Here is a 15,458-nt window from a genome sequence, read left to right on the forward strand (position 1 = left end):
ATTTAATATAATGATTAATTAAATATTGTGATTGAATGGTAAATTTTGCTTTTATACTTAATATTATATAATGAATATAAGCGTTTTTAATTAAGGCTAAAAAATTCGCATAATTTAATCAGGTAAATTTTTTAATAAAATAATCGGCTTAAAAAGATAATTACATAAAAAAAAAATTGAATTTTAAATTATTATTCTAATCGAAAATCGTTAAATGTTTCATCGCTTAAAAGCTTATTTACTTTGATAGAGTTGTATTGTTTAAGATAATGTTTGGGTTATCAATATTTTTAAAATTTCGGAAAACAACATTTCTGTTTATTTATTTATGAATTGTTATATTTAAAATCGATAATTGTCGCCATAAGCAGCTGTGAAAAGTCACGAAAATAATTATATTTTGTAAAAGCACCTCAAAAAATTCAATATACAAAAAATAAGATGACACTTTAGTATTTTTCCTGTCTTTATACTACAATACAACTAAAAAATGGCTTATTTCAAAGGTTTCTATAAATTCTACCTTTTTCTGTAATTAGTTGCGTTTAAAAAAGAAAAAGGCAATTTAAAAAGAAAGACGCGCGCACTGCCTAAAAATGAACTCGCTCAGCTTAAAAAAAACAAATTTTGAAATATTTCGTTTAGAATTTAGTTTTTAAACTTAAAATTTTTTGTAAGGTATAGGCAGAAGTTAATGCAGATAATTAAGTTAAATATGGGATACAAAAGTGTTAGCTATATCTATTTTAAGGTTATGTTAGCTATAAATCCTATTTCTAACAATGCTAATGTTTATAGTTGCAGTCGATAAATATATTAATTAAAAGGTGTTTTTACGATTTTTAAATAGGTTAGACACTGTAGTCATATTTGTTTGTTTGTGATAAAATCTCAAGGCTTTTTAACCCCTTGAGATATCTATAATAATTGTTTAACATACATATCCTGAAAACTACAATTTATAGCTTTCAATTACTGATGTCACATTTTAACTACTAAATACTAAAAGTTATACATTTTATATTAATTTCTGTACATTTTAGGTTTTGTATATTGCATTTATTCAAATTAAATACTTTTCAAAGGTGTTTTTGTTTGTTGAAATGTCCAGCAACTTTACAACGACTCTTGAAACCAAATTAACAACAGAACTTGTATCAAGAAGATGCCCTTTCCTTGATGCACCTTCCTACATAGACTCTGTTATTATTCCTTCCATCTACTTAGGCCTATGTGTTATAGGCCTAGTGGGTAACGGCCTGGTTTTGTTTTTGCTGATAAAACAAGACTACAAAAGGCAACATGGCAACCAGAGATCGGTCACTAATATTCTGGTTATCAATTTAGCTATTGCTGATTTTATTTTTGTCGGGGCTCTGCCATTTTGGGCTACGGAGCGATTCTTAGGAGGCGTGTACGTAAAATTGTTAATTTTATCTGTTAAAGAAGTAGTTTTTAAAAACTTATTAACAACTTACAAAAAATTAATTATGTTGTTAAACTAGTGCTTTACATACTCTTCTATCTGCCAAAAATACTGTTTTATTTATTGATTGGTTGTACTTTTGTGCATTTTTGTATATTTTAATGATTAAGCAATGATAATATTTAGAGATAACAGATAAGCCTGTCATTTAATATAATTAAACGTAGCGTTAAGTAGGTTAATGAATTATTTAATGTTATAAGTAATTTGCTCTATTGATATAATGCTAATGCAAGCGCTAAATTAAATGAATTAAGTAATTTAAAATCGTTAAATAGCTCAATTTTGCTTTTAAAAGGTTGGTTGTTTTAAGGTTAAAGCTATATCCAAAGCAATAACTTAGGTTTGAGAACTAGTTTTTTTACACAACAACATGTTTATAAGACTTCTCTATATTAATAACTATTTTATTTTTTAGTTGGGTTTTCGGAACTGTCGGATGCAAGCTTTTAAGCTTCGTTTCTCTGATCAATTTATACGGCAGCGTGTTTTTTCTTGTTGCCATGGGAATTGACCGTTACCTAGCAATCGTGTTTGCTGTCAGAGCGCGAAATTACAGAACGCCGAAAAATGCTGTCCGCGTATGTTTTGTTATATGGCTGTTTGCAAGTTTCATTGCTTCGCAGGGGCTGTTTTTTAGAGAGGTAAAAACTTTGTATGTATTAAACATTGTATTTTGTGTTAAATGTAAGCCTGGAGAGCCTAGAATACAGTTTCCAAAAACCTCACTTTTAATGCAGGCTTGAAAGCCTTAAAAACTGTGTGTTCGCAATTCCAGGTTAAAACTATGTGTTTGTAACTCTTAAAACGGCGAAAAGGTATAAAAAATTGAACAGCTACATTTTTCAATGGCTTAGTACCCTAACTTAAAGTTAAAACCTAAAAATACCTGAACACTTGTAGTTGATTATTAGAAATATTCGAAAATTCGTTTTAATTAGTAGAAGAATATTTAAATAGGCCGAATTTTGTTTAGGTTTATTTATAGACTATATAATTAACCAGAATTGATTAAATATAGCCTACAGGTGTCTGCATTACAAAACCAATGCGCATTTAAAACATTACAAAATATTTTTTCGTCCTTTAAAAGCATTTTCTTGTTGAAGTCGTGCTTGTGACTAATATGTGACCGCAAATCCCAGATTAAAAAAAGATACTTGATTTTTTTTAAATTTAAATTTAATTATTTAACGAAAAACATCGAAGCTAACTAAATTTAGTCAAAGCATTGACCCAACAAACTTGATCTTAATTTAAATTTTAAAGAAAAATACAAATCTAATTAAATTTCTTTTAAGCCAATTTTAAAAAGGTAGGTAAATTGGGTCAATATAATTCATCTGGGCCCTTTTAAGTTATGATTTAATAAGGTTTATTACAACTTTAATCACTTCAATAACAATGTATACTGTGGGGATTTATTCGTGGCATTAACACAATAGCATCCTTGGGAATTGGAAATTGTATTAATAAACAATAAACTATGTCATTCTTTGACGCTAATTTCAAACATTTTATTTATTGAATGTATTTTATTTAAAGGTCACATTGGAATATAGCATTGAAGTATAAAACATAATGTGAATAGGTCAACAAATAACCAAGTTAAAAATATACCTTGATAGTAGTTTTTATCACAGCTCAAAGCCCTTAAAAAGCTATAAGCCTTTTAATATTGCGGCTTTTCATTTTTTTGGGGGCTTTTCATTTGGGCGCTAGATTCTTTTTTTGGGGGGGCTATTCATTTGGGCGCTAAGAAAATTCATTATATCACTGCGACAGTAGAAATCAAACTTGGTACCTTGTATAATATGTATAGTCGTTGCTTTTACATCATGGAAATAATAGTAAATTTTGTTTTAAGGTCAAAGAAACTTGTGTTCCAGATGACCGCTGTAGTTGGGTGTTTCCACCAAGCAAAGCTTACCTAGTTGCTTATTTCGTAATCAGAACTTCACTAGGTTTCTTCTTGCCGTTTTTCGTAATTCTGTACTGCTATATCTTCATTATCGTCAGCTTAAGAAAAAGGTCGAAGTGCTTGACTGCTTCTGGAGTTAGAATAACAAACAAGCAGCATAAGGTAAGTGATGTTTTTGCAGGTTTAAAAGCTTTTTTTATAACTAATTTATTGGCCGTTTTAATGGTGCGTTTTATCTGACGTAATATAGTTGTTACCAGTATTTGTTCTTGGTGATTTACCCGCGCAGCTTAAACAGCAATTTTTGTATTTTAATGTACTGTAAATTAAATATACATTGTCCACCAAGCCTTATTAAATTTGATTAAAATAAGGGTATTGACACTTTTAAAAAATAAGTGTTTTACCTTATTTATATTAATCACCAAGTTACTTTTTTTTATTTTTTTTTTAAATTGCTGCTTTAAGGTAATACTTCTTTAAAATACAATTCGCTTGATTTAATACGATTATGGATTCATTTATTTTACAAAGGATTTTAAGCCAGATTACCGATCATTACGCAACGACAATTATTTTAATTCACTTTAGTGCACTTGATAAATAATTTATTGAAATGCTTTAATTGTCGAAAATATTTGTTTTACAGGTCACTCGACTCATTTTAACCGTGATAAGCTTATTTGTCGTCTGCTGGTTTCCAAATCAGATCATCACATTGATGACAGCTATTTTTATTTACGATAAAGAAAAGCGTGCTAGCTTGAACTTGGACGTAAGCTAAACTTTAACTCTAACGTGTAGTACTGGCAGCGTGGTGTAGTGGTAAGAACGCTTGTTACACCACCATAGGGTTGTGGGTTTAAAGGGTTGTGGGTTTAATCCCCACTGCTCTTATGCTGTAGCGCTTTTGAATAAGGCGCTATAAGCGGTATAAACTCCTGTTGAGCCAGCACTTAATTAGCAGCATAATTATCAGGAAATTTTACCAGATCGAAGATAAAAGATATATACTAAAAAAACGAAAAAATGCTAAAATATAGACGATTAGGGCAAATTAACATAGGTTATATATGTAGTTATAATTTGCATTTTTGCAGACTGCCAACCTAATTTCAACATGCTTAGCGTATGCAAATTCAAGCCTAAATCCAATTCTTTATGCTTTTATGAAAGAAGATTTACGTCAGGATTTAATTGCACTGGTAAGTAAGTTTATTAAATTTTAATGTCACCATTAAAATTATTTTTATTTATTTTTTTAGCAAGCATTTTTGGCTGCAATTGTAGAATTTTATTTAAATTGCGCGTCTAAAATAAAGTTCAAAAGTACATTATTTATTTAAAGCTTTTTAAACGTGTGTATTAACAGATTAAAATCTTTAAATAACGTATAGATTGTTGTATAATTTTCTACTTAAAGCTAAGGCGTTGCTGTGGGTTGCCTGAGTTACCCGAAGACCAATTTCTACCTATGGCTAAACGTGGAAGAGTATTCGAAGTCAAGGAAAAGAAAAAGTCTCTGGGGTAACCTTTCTTTTTTTAATTATTTATATCAAATATCGGTTTTCACAGTTGACATTATATCGAAGTGATTATAAACCGAAGGACCTCATTTAATCTTTTTTAAATCCTGGCATATTTGCGTCACTCTAATTAGCTCTTTTTTGACTGGCATTATTTCTCCCATTTCCAAGGTAAAAATATGTAAAAATAATTAATTCATTTAGATAATTTTGATAAGGATAAGATTCTAAGAATAGGAAAGGGCAGCTGGGGTTACTTATTTTAAATTGGATATTTATTTTTAATTGTTTATAGACAAATTGCCACAAAGATTTTAACAAAGCGAAGTTCGTCAGCTGGTTTAAAGAATGGAGAAGCTGTGGCATGTGAAAAATATAAGGACGATGAAAAGAGAAACGAAACCAAGACTTTTTCACTTTCCGAAGGCTCAATGAGCGGGGATAAACTACTTGCTGATACTTCGATGGATGATGAGCCACCTTGCGGCGACCAAAAATTACTTAAAGATGTTGTGGTTGATACAGTTGTGGTTGCCAATAAGCAAGAAATTCAAACTTTGGTTGCAAACAAAGTTTAGAAATCATGTTTTTGGAATTTTAAATTGGCAATGATTTAAACTGGGTGGATACATTTAAACACTATTAAGTATAACTTTGTGTTTTGTTCCATTTATATGTAGCAGTACTAAAATTAAGTAATTTATCTATGAAGTTGGATACTATGTTAAATCGAGGGGTGGTATAAAAGTTGTAACAGTTCAAAGTTGGAATAGTTTTTTGGTTTCGTTGTTTTAAATTAGTTTTTGCTTTTTGGTGACGAAATTCCAAAATGTGATGTGCAATGTTTTAATTGTAAAAACGCTATTAAATATATTGTTACCAAATATCTGTTTGGACTTGTAAAATTAATGTTATAACTAATCAAAAAAAACATTTGTATTGTTGTCATAATGTATTAGGATTTAAATTAATATTTAAAATCAATAAGTATATAAACAATGATTTACCTTTTTTTTGCTCATAATAAAAAAATATATTATATAATTTTATTACACGAGTTAGAATTTTTGTTGCTGTTACAAATTAGTCACTTACTTCATTCACATATATCATTATGAATCAGCTGATTTGAAAAACAGCGTGCACAAGAAGTTTATATTTTGCAAGTTTGTAAAAAATTTTGTTATTCAAATCTAAAATGTCGGTAACTCCAGGTGTTTCTGATAACGAGTTGTGCAACTTAGCCTACGATGGTCAAATGGCATTACTTTCTCATAAGCTAAAAGAAGACTCCGCAACTGTTGACTCAAAAGATCAGGTAGGACTTTTTTTTGTATATATATCTTTATCCTCGATGTGGGGAGGTCGAATGCGCGACCTAAACATAGAGTAACATCAGTTACTCCGACCCAGTCTTGAGTTGCCTTTAGCAGTTTGGGATATTATAGAGTACAATTGCCCGGTAATTTTGCTGCTGATTAAGTGCTGGTTTAGCAGAAGTTCATATCGTTTATAGCGCCTTACTCGAGGGCGCTACAGCATGAGAGCAATGGGGATTAAACCAACGACCTCATGGTGGTGTAGCAAGTGTTCATACCACTACACTACGCTGCCGGTCACTACACCACGCTGCAGGTCAACTTGAAAAATAAATGCTTTGCGTAGAAAACATTTTAAAATACAATTTTAATATTTTTTAGACTGACAGAACTCCACTGCATTGGGCAGTATCAAACAGCAAAAGAGAAATTGTAGACTTTCTTCTTGACAATAATGCTAATGTTAATGTTACAGATGATGTAAGTATGAATATTTAAAAAAAAATTTTCTTCTATTTATATTGTTACCAAAATAAATCAAAATATTAAAACCTAAGAGTGAATGGTCACCTTTACACATTGCTGCTTCTACTGGTGACGACAAAATTGCCTTTGCTTTAATATCTCGTGGAGCAGAAATTAATATCAAAAATAAAAGTGGCCAAGCGCCGCTTCATTATGCGGCATCAAGGGATCGCCTCGAAGTAGCAAAAGCCCTGTTGGCACGAGGTGCAAATCCAGATTGTGTTGATCATTATTTGGCAACACCGTTACATCGATGTGCGTCGAAAGGAAATACAAAATTAGTTCAACTTCTGTTAGCATTTAATGTTGATGTTAATGTTCAAGATTCGGAGGGAAATACCCCACTGTGAGTTAATTTTATTTTCTATTTCTGCTGCAATTATGTTTTAACTAAGTTAAACTTTTGTTAATATTGTGTGAAAATTTTTTAGGCACTTGGCCTGTGATGAAAATAGAGTGGATGAAGCTAAACTTTTAATAAAAGCCGGCGCTGACTGCTCAATTTTAAATCGGGTAAATTATTAATAACTTAACTCTAACATTTTTTTATTTATTTTTTTGGGGAAATTTTAAATTTTTGATTTTTTCTTTTAGGAGGAAAAAACTGCAGTTAGACTTGCCAGTGATACAATGAAATCACAACTTAATAAATTTAGAAAGGGTTGATTAAATTAAACTCTAAAGATTTTAATTACACTGTGTTAGTTAGGTTAGTTTTAGTTGTTCAAATTAAATTACACTTGCACCTCTAAATCCTCAAATTCTTAGTTTACTTTTTGCTGGCAAACCAAAGTGTTTAATTTACAACAAAAAGGAACTACAATGAGCACAAATTAAAAAAAATAATTGTTTATAAAAAAAGTTATGTAGATATACATAATTTAATGTGTATATATTTATTATTGGTATAAGAAAAAATTTTTTGTAGATTTTTTTGGTATGAGTTACTTATATGAAGCCTTGCTCAAAGTTGTTTGTTGTTTTAGTTTCAATTGATATTTAGTTTGTTATTACAACAAATGGTAACGCTTTCTAACAAAAGAAATCGTTTCTAATATTTTCATGGCATTCTTTTATTTGTAGATTATTATAAAAACAAAAAGTTATACATTTGTTTTGGATATTTTATACAATGTTTAAGGTAATTTGTATTAAAAAACAGGCAAAAATTGGGTAGTATATTCCGTTTTAACATATTAATGTTGCTATTTTAAAATTATAGTTTGTGTTTTTTAATGCCAACTTATGTAATGAATAAAACAGTACTTGTGTATTTAAAGGTACAGACTTTCTTTGTTATATCATTATCAATTAACCTTTATCAAGAATGTAAAAAATTAGAAGCTCTTTTAACCTATACAATGTATTTAATACCATGGTCCACTAACAAAAGATATTATCTTTTGTATCTTTTTTGTATTAAGATACGCACGCGTTTATATTATGGGTATCCATTTACTACATATGTAATTTCGCTAATCTAGCTTTTAATTAAAGGATTTATTAAAATGCTTTGTGTTTGGAATTGTTGATAGGATTTTTGACGCTAATTTGCTTGGGTTAAATTAAGGTTGTCAACTAATTTAATTTTTATCCAAAATTTAAATCACACTTTATTTGATTATTTATTTTATATATAAAATATGTGTTTATAAATTTAAAAGTAAATATAGTGATATTATATAAGGTTTTTGTATACTTAAATTGTAAATTGATTAATACAAAAAAACGTAAATTTAATAAAAAATTCCACCATACTACATAAAAATAAATAATAAGATTGTCCGTTAATTATGTATAGCAACTTCGTATTTTTTAAGTCTTAAGTGTAATAATCATTTTCGGAGTTCGCTGAGCTAGGTAAAAATATGTCGTTATATTTCATTTCGTTGTCGATCGGATCAAAGAAGGGATCTATTCTATCATCGTAGTAATCTGTAACAAAAATATGAGTTTTTAAAAGTACATCAGCGAACTCTAGGTAATAGCACAGCTTGTTAAATTAGGGTAATAAAAACTATGACTTATTTAAACCCTTGCCCAACGGGCTGCACTTTATTAGCATAGGTCTGTAATAATTTACTCACAAAAATAGGAAATTTTTTTTTACTTTTAAGGCTTTTTAATTTTTTATACACTGTCCGCTGACCTTTATTTTTATTTATTTTTTGTATATACCTTTATCCTTGATGTGGAAAAGTCGAATGCGCGACTTAAACATAGAGTAACATAAGTTACTCCGACCCAGTCTCGAGTTGCCTTTGGGATATTATAAATTATAATTGCCCAGTAATTATACTGCTGATTAAGTGCTGGCTCAGCAGGAGTTCACACCGTTTATAGCGCCTAACTCAAGGGCGCTACAACATGAGCTCAGTGGGGATTAAATCAACGACCTCATGGTGGTGTAGCAAGTGTTCTTACCACTACACCACGCTGCCAGTTTATTATAATAAAGATGTTAACAATTTTTGGTCCTAGTTTGATTAAATAAATGTTTTAACTCCAATTTCTTACATCTTCCTCTTTGTTCGTCTTCATCTATGCTGTTCATCTCATCAAAAAGAAACTGATTAGCAAACGTAGCTTCATTGATCTCATCGGTTTCACCGAACTCTCCGTTCATTACAATATTCATCTCTTCATCGTGGATTAAGTCATCTTGGTGCATTGAGCTAAAACAAATAACACATTGTTTATAATGTTCACTGCTTTCAAGCCGTAGCTTTCGTGAATAAGGCGGTTCTTTCTTATGAATCAAAAGTGATTGTCAAGTTACTCGTCAGGGAATATTACTAGGTTGAAAATTTCGATCCAGCGGCTTTCATGCTGTAGCGATATCAATAAAGTCGCTAAAACGGGAATGAACTCCTGCTAAGCAAATACTTAATCAGCAGCTTGTAATTTTGGGCAAATATATTATATAATATTTCAAACTGCAAAGTTATCTCAAGACTGGGCCAGGTCAACTTATATTACTCTATGTTTAGGTCGTTAGGTCGACCTTTCCACATTGAGGATAAAAATATAAATATATAAAATTTTAAAGTCATTACCTTCCCTCTGACACATCTGATCCATCACCATCATCATCACCTCCTCCGCTCGAGAACTCGATGTCTTCAATGTCCGACATTTCGTCCATGTCATCCAAGTCATCCCCATCTCCTGCTCCTCCTCCATCACTCCCCTCTCCTCCATCGCTACCGCTATCTAGCGGTAAAAAATAAAAACGTAATGTTATTTATCAGAAAAAAAAGGTTTTGGGCTATAAGTTTATTTTTACAAATATCAGCAGTTTAGTTTGTTTGCTTTTTTGTAGTCATTTATTGGCTTACTGAGTTTTTAATGACATCTTTTGAATATTAGATTTCATATTTTAGGCAACTGTTTTACCAAAACCCAAGTGGGGCTAATTGCTTTGATGTTAATGTAAAATAATTATGTTTACCTGATTCTACTGTGCTTAAGTCGTCTTCGCCATTTCCCGCATCAAAACAATTCATACAAAGCAAGTTACTCATCGTCGATGTTGTTATTGATTCATGGTCAGCATACTTTTGTGCAGACGATTTTCTTTCTTTATAAAACGGGCTGCGCAATTTTCCCAAGCTCCATCGTTTTTTAGAATTTTTCCTTCCGTCAGTGGGCGCAAGAGTGGTTGTCGGTGGCCCAGTTGCAGGTTGTTTGACAACAACTTTTTGCACAACTGGTGCATTGGAAAACTTGATAATTTTTTGTTCAATGCAATTTAAGGCTAAATTTTTTGTCGGAATTGGTTTTGGATCTGTGCTGGTTAATGCCTTTTTATTTAAAAATGCCTCAACAATATCTTTGCTACTTGCTTGTAAAATTTCATTATGTTTCCAATCAGGTAGGGTGGAATAATTAAAAAGAATTAGAACCTTTTTTAACTTTCGAGAACCGTTGGCGTCTGTTACGAAACAATACCTTTCTGACGACTGTATTCCAGGGTAGCCTAAATTGCCACATGAACTTTTGCACGTGTTTTGACTTTTGATTTGATTGGGTAGTGTATCTGCTGGTACAACGCGCCATTGATTTCTTGAGGTGACTTTTTCTTGTTGTATATGAACATTTTGATATTTAATTTCTTGGTCTTTACATTTTTTGGGTGATATCTTTTTAGAGTTGTTTATAACACTTTGACTTTTTGATGCTGTTTGTTGTTTTTTTGCAGCAACATTACTTGATGCTGGTTTACGGGATACAGTTAGCCTGCTTTCAATTTTTTTCATGTTTTTGCTAACTGTGGCGTAAAATATCGAAGTCTCGGGTGGTTTAGGACTAACCTAAGTAAAACAAACTCTTTATTTTTTGATAATATATATGTATTTGGAATACATTGTTATTTAATATATAAACTAGTAGTGTACCTTTATAGCATCAGCTTGAAAGGAGGTAGACAGCATTCCATTATCCATTTAGCCGTTAACTTTTCACTTTATTGCTTTGCCTATTTACTGCTGTATAACTAAGATTGAGGTTATTCTATACAAATAAATTACTTTAACTTTTCGAACAGGTTTAATTGTATATTAATCGTTTTTAATTATTCGGTTAAAATTAAAGCGCCCAAATTAAATCTCAAACTAAATTAGGCAAATAATTGCAAATTAACCTATCGAGTCTAAAAATAAATGAAAGCCAGACTGCTTTTAAAAGAAATTTAAGTTTGGTTATGTAACGTACTGATTTTATATTCTACTTTGCAATCTAATATACAATTATGTATGACTTTAAATTTACTGCGATTGATTATTGCATTATAACCGCTCATTAGGCTTTAATAGATATTTATTACTTCTATAGTTGATTCACATCGGAAAATGAATTAAGAAATAGAATACTCTTACTTATTATATGATATTCACGTAATACGCAAAATTTTTTGTGCAATAGGCAATTTCACAATAGTTAATTTTTATTTAAATTGTCCAAAAAATTCCAAAATTTCTCAATTTTAAGTATTCTATTCTAATACCTAAACTACATATTAACATAAACTTGACTAAGCCGATAACGTCATAAACTTTACTTTGGTAATTAATAAAATCTATATCTTCCAATCTATAGCTTAACAGAGTTAAACGGAGGCAAATTTATCGATAATGTGTAAAGATATTGATAAGGTTTATAACTTTAATGCAGGTTTTCTTTTAATTCCCTGAGTGAGTATTAAAATAATTACGAATGTTTGCGTTGACTTTGCTTCTTAGACTGCTTTGTATATTGATTTAAAAAGATTTTTTAATCTTCACTGCCTGTATTTTTAATACTAGTTTAAAAGAATTTATCTTAAATTAAATTTTAAGCTAAAAATAACAAAACAAGATTACAATTAAAAAGTATCACTAATAAAACAAATTCTTTTTTTTACTTTACACATTTTTTTTATTTTAAAAACTAACATGCTTACCTAACTTGCTAGCTTATCTTACATAAACTGCAGACCAGTAATTACTGGTTATTCTAAGCGTTTTAATTATTAATAATTTAGCCTGTTAGCAAAATTGCATTTAGCAAATATACGGTTAATTGTAGGTGTAAATTATATTTAAAAATTTAAACGAAGGAACTAAAACACATGGCCTATTTTATTAACGTAACTGCCTTTAGTATTTTAAGCAACAAAGTCAATTAAAAGTACATATGTCTTATAATCTCTTATTATGAGATTACAAGACATGTAAATGGACAAATGATTATTTTGAAAGCCTATGGTCACTTGATTGATGTTAACCAGATACGTAAATTTTACTTAGAAATTTGCTGACACATAATTATTATAGATTGACCTTTTCAGTCATGCCAAAACATTAGATGAATGGGTAACATAAAATAAATAAATTAAATATGTTTAGAAAGAATTTGTAATAATTTTTGTTACACATATTTTAAATCCTAATTACCAGATTTAAATAATAATATTAAAGGATTTAGATACAGAAATATTGAATTTTAAAAACTTTAAAAATAAGTTTTATGTTTAAATATTTCTGAACTGTTTTATATTTTTTTGTTTTGGGCAAATTTAAACTACGTTGTTTATTATATTGTTACCTAACAATACACGGTTGATAATATATAAACAAAACAAATAATTTATTTGTATAAAAACTAAAATGTGAGCCTAAAAAAGAATCAAAAAATGAGACTTTTCAGCATTTCTGGCCAATTCGAAACCTTATTTGAAACATACGAACTTATACAAAGAGAGGTTAACCGAAATCCAGATTTTACGGAATGTGAGACATGGCAATGCGTTAAAGATTCTGTGTATTTGTATTTTCTGCCAAATCATATACCCCAGCCAGTTCCAGCGTCCAGTAATGTTGATATAGATGGACTGGTATTGGATTTTTGTGTGGCTTTTTTTCTGCTCTGTGTTGAACTTGTATTGGCAATAGTGTTTTTAGTGAAGTTGGTAAAATTTGCTAAAAGGTAAGCTTACTAATAATAAGACTAAGTCTTTAAGAGCAAAGATATATTTTAAACTCTTGGACGGAGCGACCTAGTGTTTACGACTATTTTAATTTAACAAGGATTTGAAGTTTTAAGTAGGTATATTATAAACTTAAATAAAAATGATAAAACTCTTTTATACTTTTGTAATTTTTAGGCTACAGAATGAAACGATTAACTGTAAAGATACTTCAAAGTTTTTATCATATGAGGTAGATTTTTTAAATTATTCCCAACATAGATCTTTTTCTTATAAATCTATTTATAACCCTTTTTATTCTAGATACCATCAAATGATCTATGTTTAAAAACACTGCTAAAGAAATGCCATGAAAGGGACTTAACAAAAATTTCTAATATTATGATTGCTTGCTTGTTTATAAACCTAATCTGTGGAAGTAATTTACGACATGTGGACCCAGAAATCGCACAAAAATTTCGCATTTTTCAACAACGAATTAACATTACAACCACGTCTGTACAATGCTCTATTTTTTCAACAGCAAATTTTGGAACACAAGCCAAAATCTCAAAACCTAAACCGATCCTGCGAACCACGAAATGTCAAACTTTACCAACCAAACTTTCGCGAAATGTACAAACTTTGGTTTCAATCAAGTTTGATTCTTGTTACAATGTATCAAGCACTCAAACTCAAAAGTGGAAGCAGGTTAAATCTGTCCAAACGTTGCCACGTAAAGTCATACAACGTCGACATACAGCAACACAGACTGATGCTGAGATAACAAAACGAGGAAATCCTGACCCGAAACTTTGGGTGAATCCTAGATATGGAAAACTTGACTTAAGAGATACGTTGGCAATCAAGTGTCCAGAATCACCAGCTAATACTGAACATTTAATTTCTACAAATATTGAGAAAGATTATCTTAATGAAGATGCAAACATATCTTTAAAAACAATAACCCCAAATAAAAACAACGGGCCTTTGGAAACACCAATTTTAATTGATGTGAATGACATCGGACCAATAATAATACCAACTTTACCAAAGGGTATAAAAACCATTATTAGACCCACTCTAACTGATGTCAGCGTTGTTTCAAAAACTCCACCTATACCACATACCAAGAGAACATTACAAAAAACAACTTCTGAAGATGTTAACTTACCTACAAAAACTCATACACTACTAGAAAGTAATTTGCCAGTCAAGTTGCTATCTTTACCAGATGCTAGCACACTATTAAAAACATCAACTTTACAAGATGGCGACAGACCATTTGAAACACCAGTTTCAGAAAAGCGTAACTTGCCCTCTGAAACACCAATTTTACCAAATAGTAAAACGCAGTTAAAAACACCAAATATAAAAGATGATACTTTGTTATCAAAAACATCAACACTGCTTGGTAGTACTTTAACATCTTCATCTTTGTCTAGAAATATTGCCATTGAAAAAGAAGATTTAAAAGTTAAATCAAAGGTTAACCCACCTTCCAGACTTCCACAACCCAGTGTCAGAATTTCTCCCAGATCAAAATTAACTTTAACTACCGTAAAACCATCTGAACCTGCTTCGAAATATCCTGCTTCGAAATATCCTGCTACAAATCAGTGCGTCAATAAAGAAATAGAACCAAAACCAAAAGAATGTAAACAAGTTGTGCCTCATGAAAACAATACCAAAACTGCAAATAATCTCAAGACAAATGTTAAACAAAACTTACAAAAATCTAGTGCTAAATCACAAACAAAACCACGTGTCACATTTTCAGCTAACCTTACTTCTGTTCGAGGTGATGCTAGTTTGCCACAAAATGGTAACAACAACAGTGCTACAAAAGTAAAAAGTATTTTAAAAGAATCCAAGGTAATGAAACAACCAGAACAAGTCCACGAAAAATCTCCGACTTCTAAAATGGACACGGAAGATTCAAACTTAGATGCAGATATTTTATTACATGTTAAAAAAAAACGGCAAAAACCAGTTATTGTCAGAGAAACAAAATCTAGTAAAGCACGAAAATTTAAACTAGAAAATGGTGGTCCAAATGTGGTTAAGCCAAACATAAAACCAAAAAAGATTAAACCGAAAGAATTAGATGAAGCTCCAATAGAAAAACCTAAAACTTATGCAGAAATCCATGCCGCGACGCAATCCTATCAATTAAAAAAACTGGAGTGGAAACAGAGATCAGATGAACCACAAACCGATGAACTAGTCGAAGTTG

At 30.5% G+C, this 15,458-nt stretch overlaps 2 protein-coding genes across 2 annotated transcripts; both read left to right on the forward strand.

Annotated features, from left to right (window-relative positions):
- Positions 1-1,103: 1,103 nt before the first annotated feature.
- LOC145745956 (somatostatin receptor type 5-like) lies at positions 1,104-5,511 on the forward strand. Its single transcript, XM_082564136.1, has 7 exons — positions 1,104-1,414; positions 1,905-2,130; positions 3,354-3,569; positions 4,057-4,182; positions 4,508-4,612; positions 4,831-4,934; positions 5,229-5,511. The coding sequence occupies exons 1-7, from the start codon at positions 1,104-1,106 to the stop codon at positions 5,509-5,511; spliced, it is 1,371 nt and encodes a 456-aa protein (XP_082420262.1).
- Positions 5,512-6,061: 550 nt separating this feature from the next.
- On the forward strand, positions 6,062-8,050 carry LOC145745153 (uncharacterized). Its single transcript, XM_082563153.1, has 5 exons — positions 6,062-6,251; positions 6,634-6,732; positions 6,810-7,123; positions 7,209-7,290; positions 7,372-8,050. Exons 1-5 carry the CDS (start codon positions 6,132-6,134, stop codon positions 7,441-7,443), a joined length of 687 nt encoding a protein of 228 aa, XP_082419279.1. The 5' UTR covers positions 6,062-6,131; the 3' UTR covers positions 7,444-8,050.
- The last annotated feature ends 7,408 nt before the right edge of the window (positions 8,051-15,458 follow it).

Source organism: Corella eumyota, chromosome 3, assembly GCF_963082875.1.
Source record: "Corella eumyota chromosome 3, kaCorEumy4.1, whole genome shotgun sequence".
NCBI lineage: Eukaryota > Metazoa > Chordata > Ascidiacea > Phlebobranchia > Corellidae > Corella > Corella eumyota.

Bases quoted from the DNA above. Each gene is read 5' to 3' on its own strand.
- LOC145745956 (XM_082564136.1), top strand. From the start codon at position 1,104: ATGTCCAGCAACTTTACAACGACTCTTGAAACCAAATTAACAACAGAA. The intron at 1,415-1,904 runs GTACGTAAAATT...TTTATTTTTTAG, and splicing joins GAGCGATTCTTAGGAGGCGT to TTGGGTTTTCGGAACTGTCG. The intron at 4,935-5,228 runs GTAACCTTTCTT...AATTGTTTATAG, and splicing joins GAAAAGAAAAAGTCTCTGGG to ACAAATTGCCACAAAGATTT.
- LOC145745153 (XM_082563153.1), top strand. From the start codon at position 6,132: ATGTCGGTAACTCCAGGTGTTTCTGATAACGAGTTGTGCAACTTAGCC. The intron at 6,252-6,633 runs GTAGGACTTTTT...AATATTTTTTAG, and splicing joins CTGTTGACTCAAAAGATCAG to ACTGACAGAACTCCACTGCA. The intron at 7,291-7,371 runs GTAAATTATTAA...TTTTTCTTTTAG, and splicing joins ACTGCTCAATTTTAAATCGG to GAGGAAAAAACTGCAGTTAG.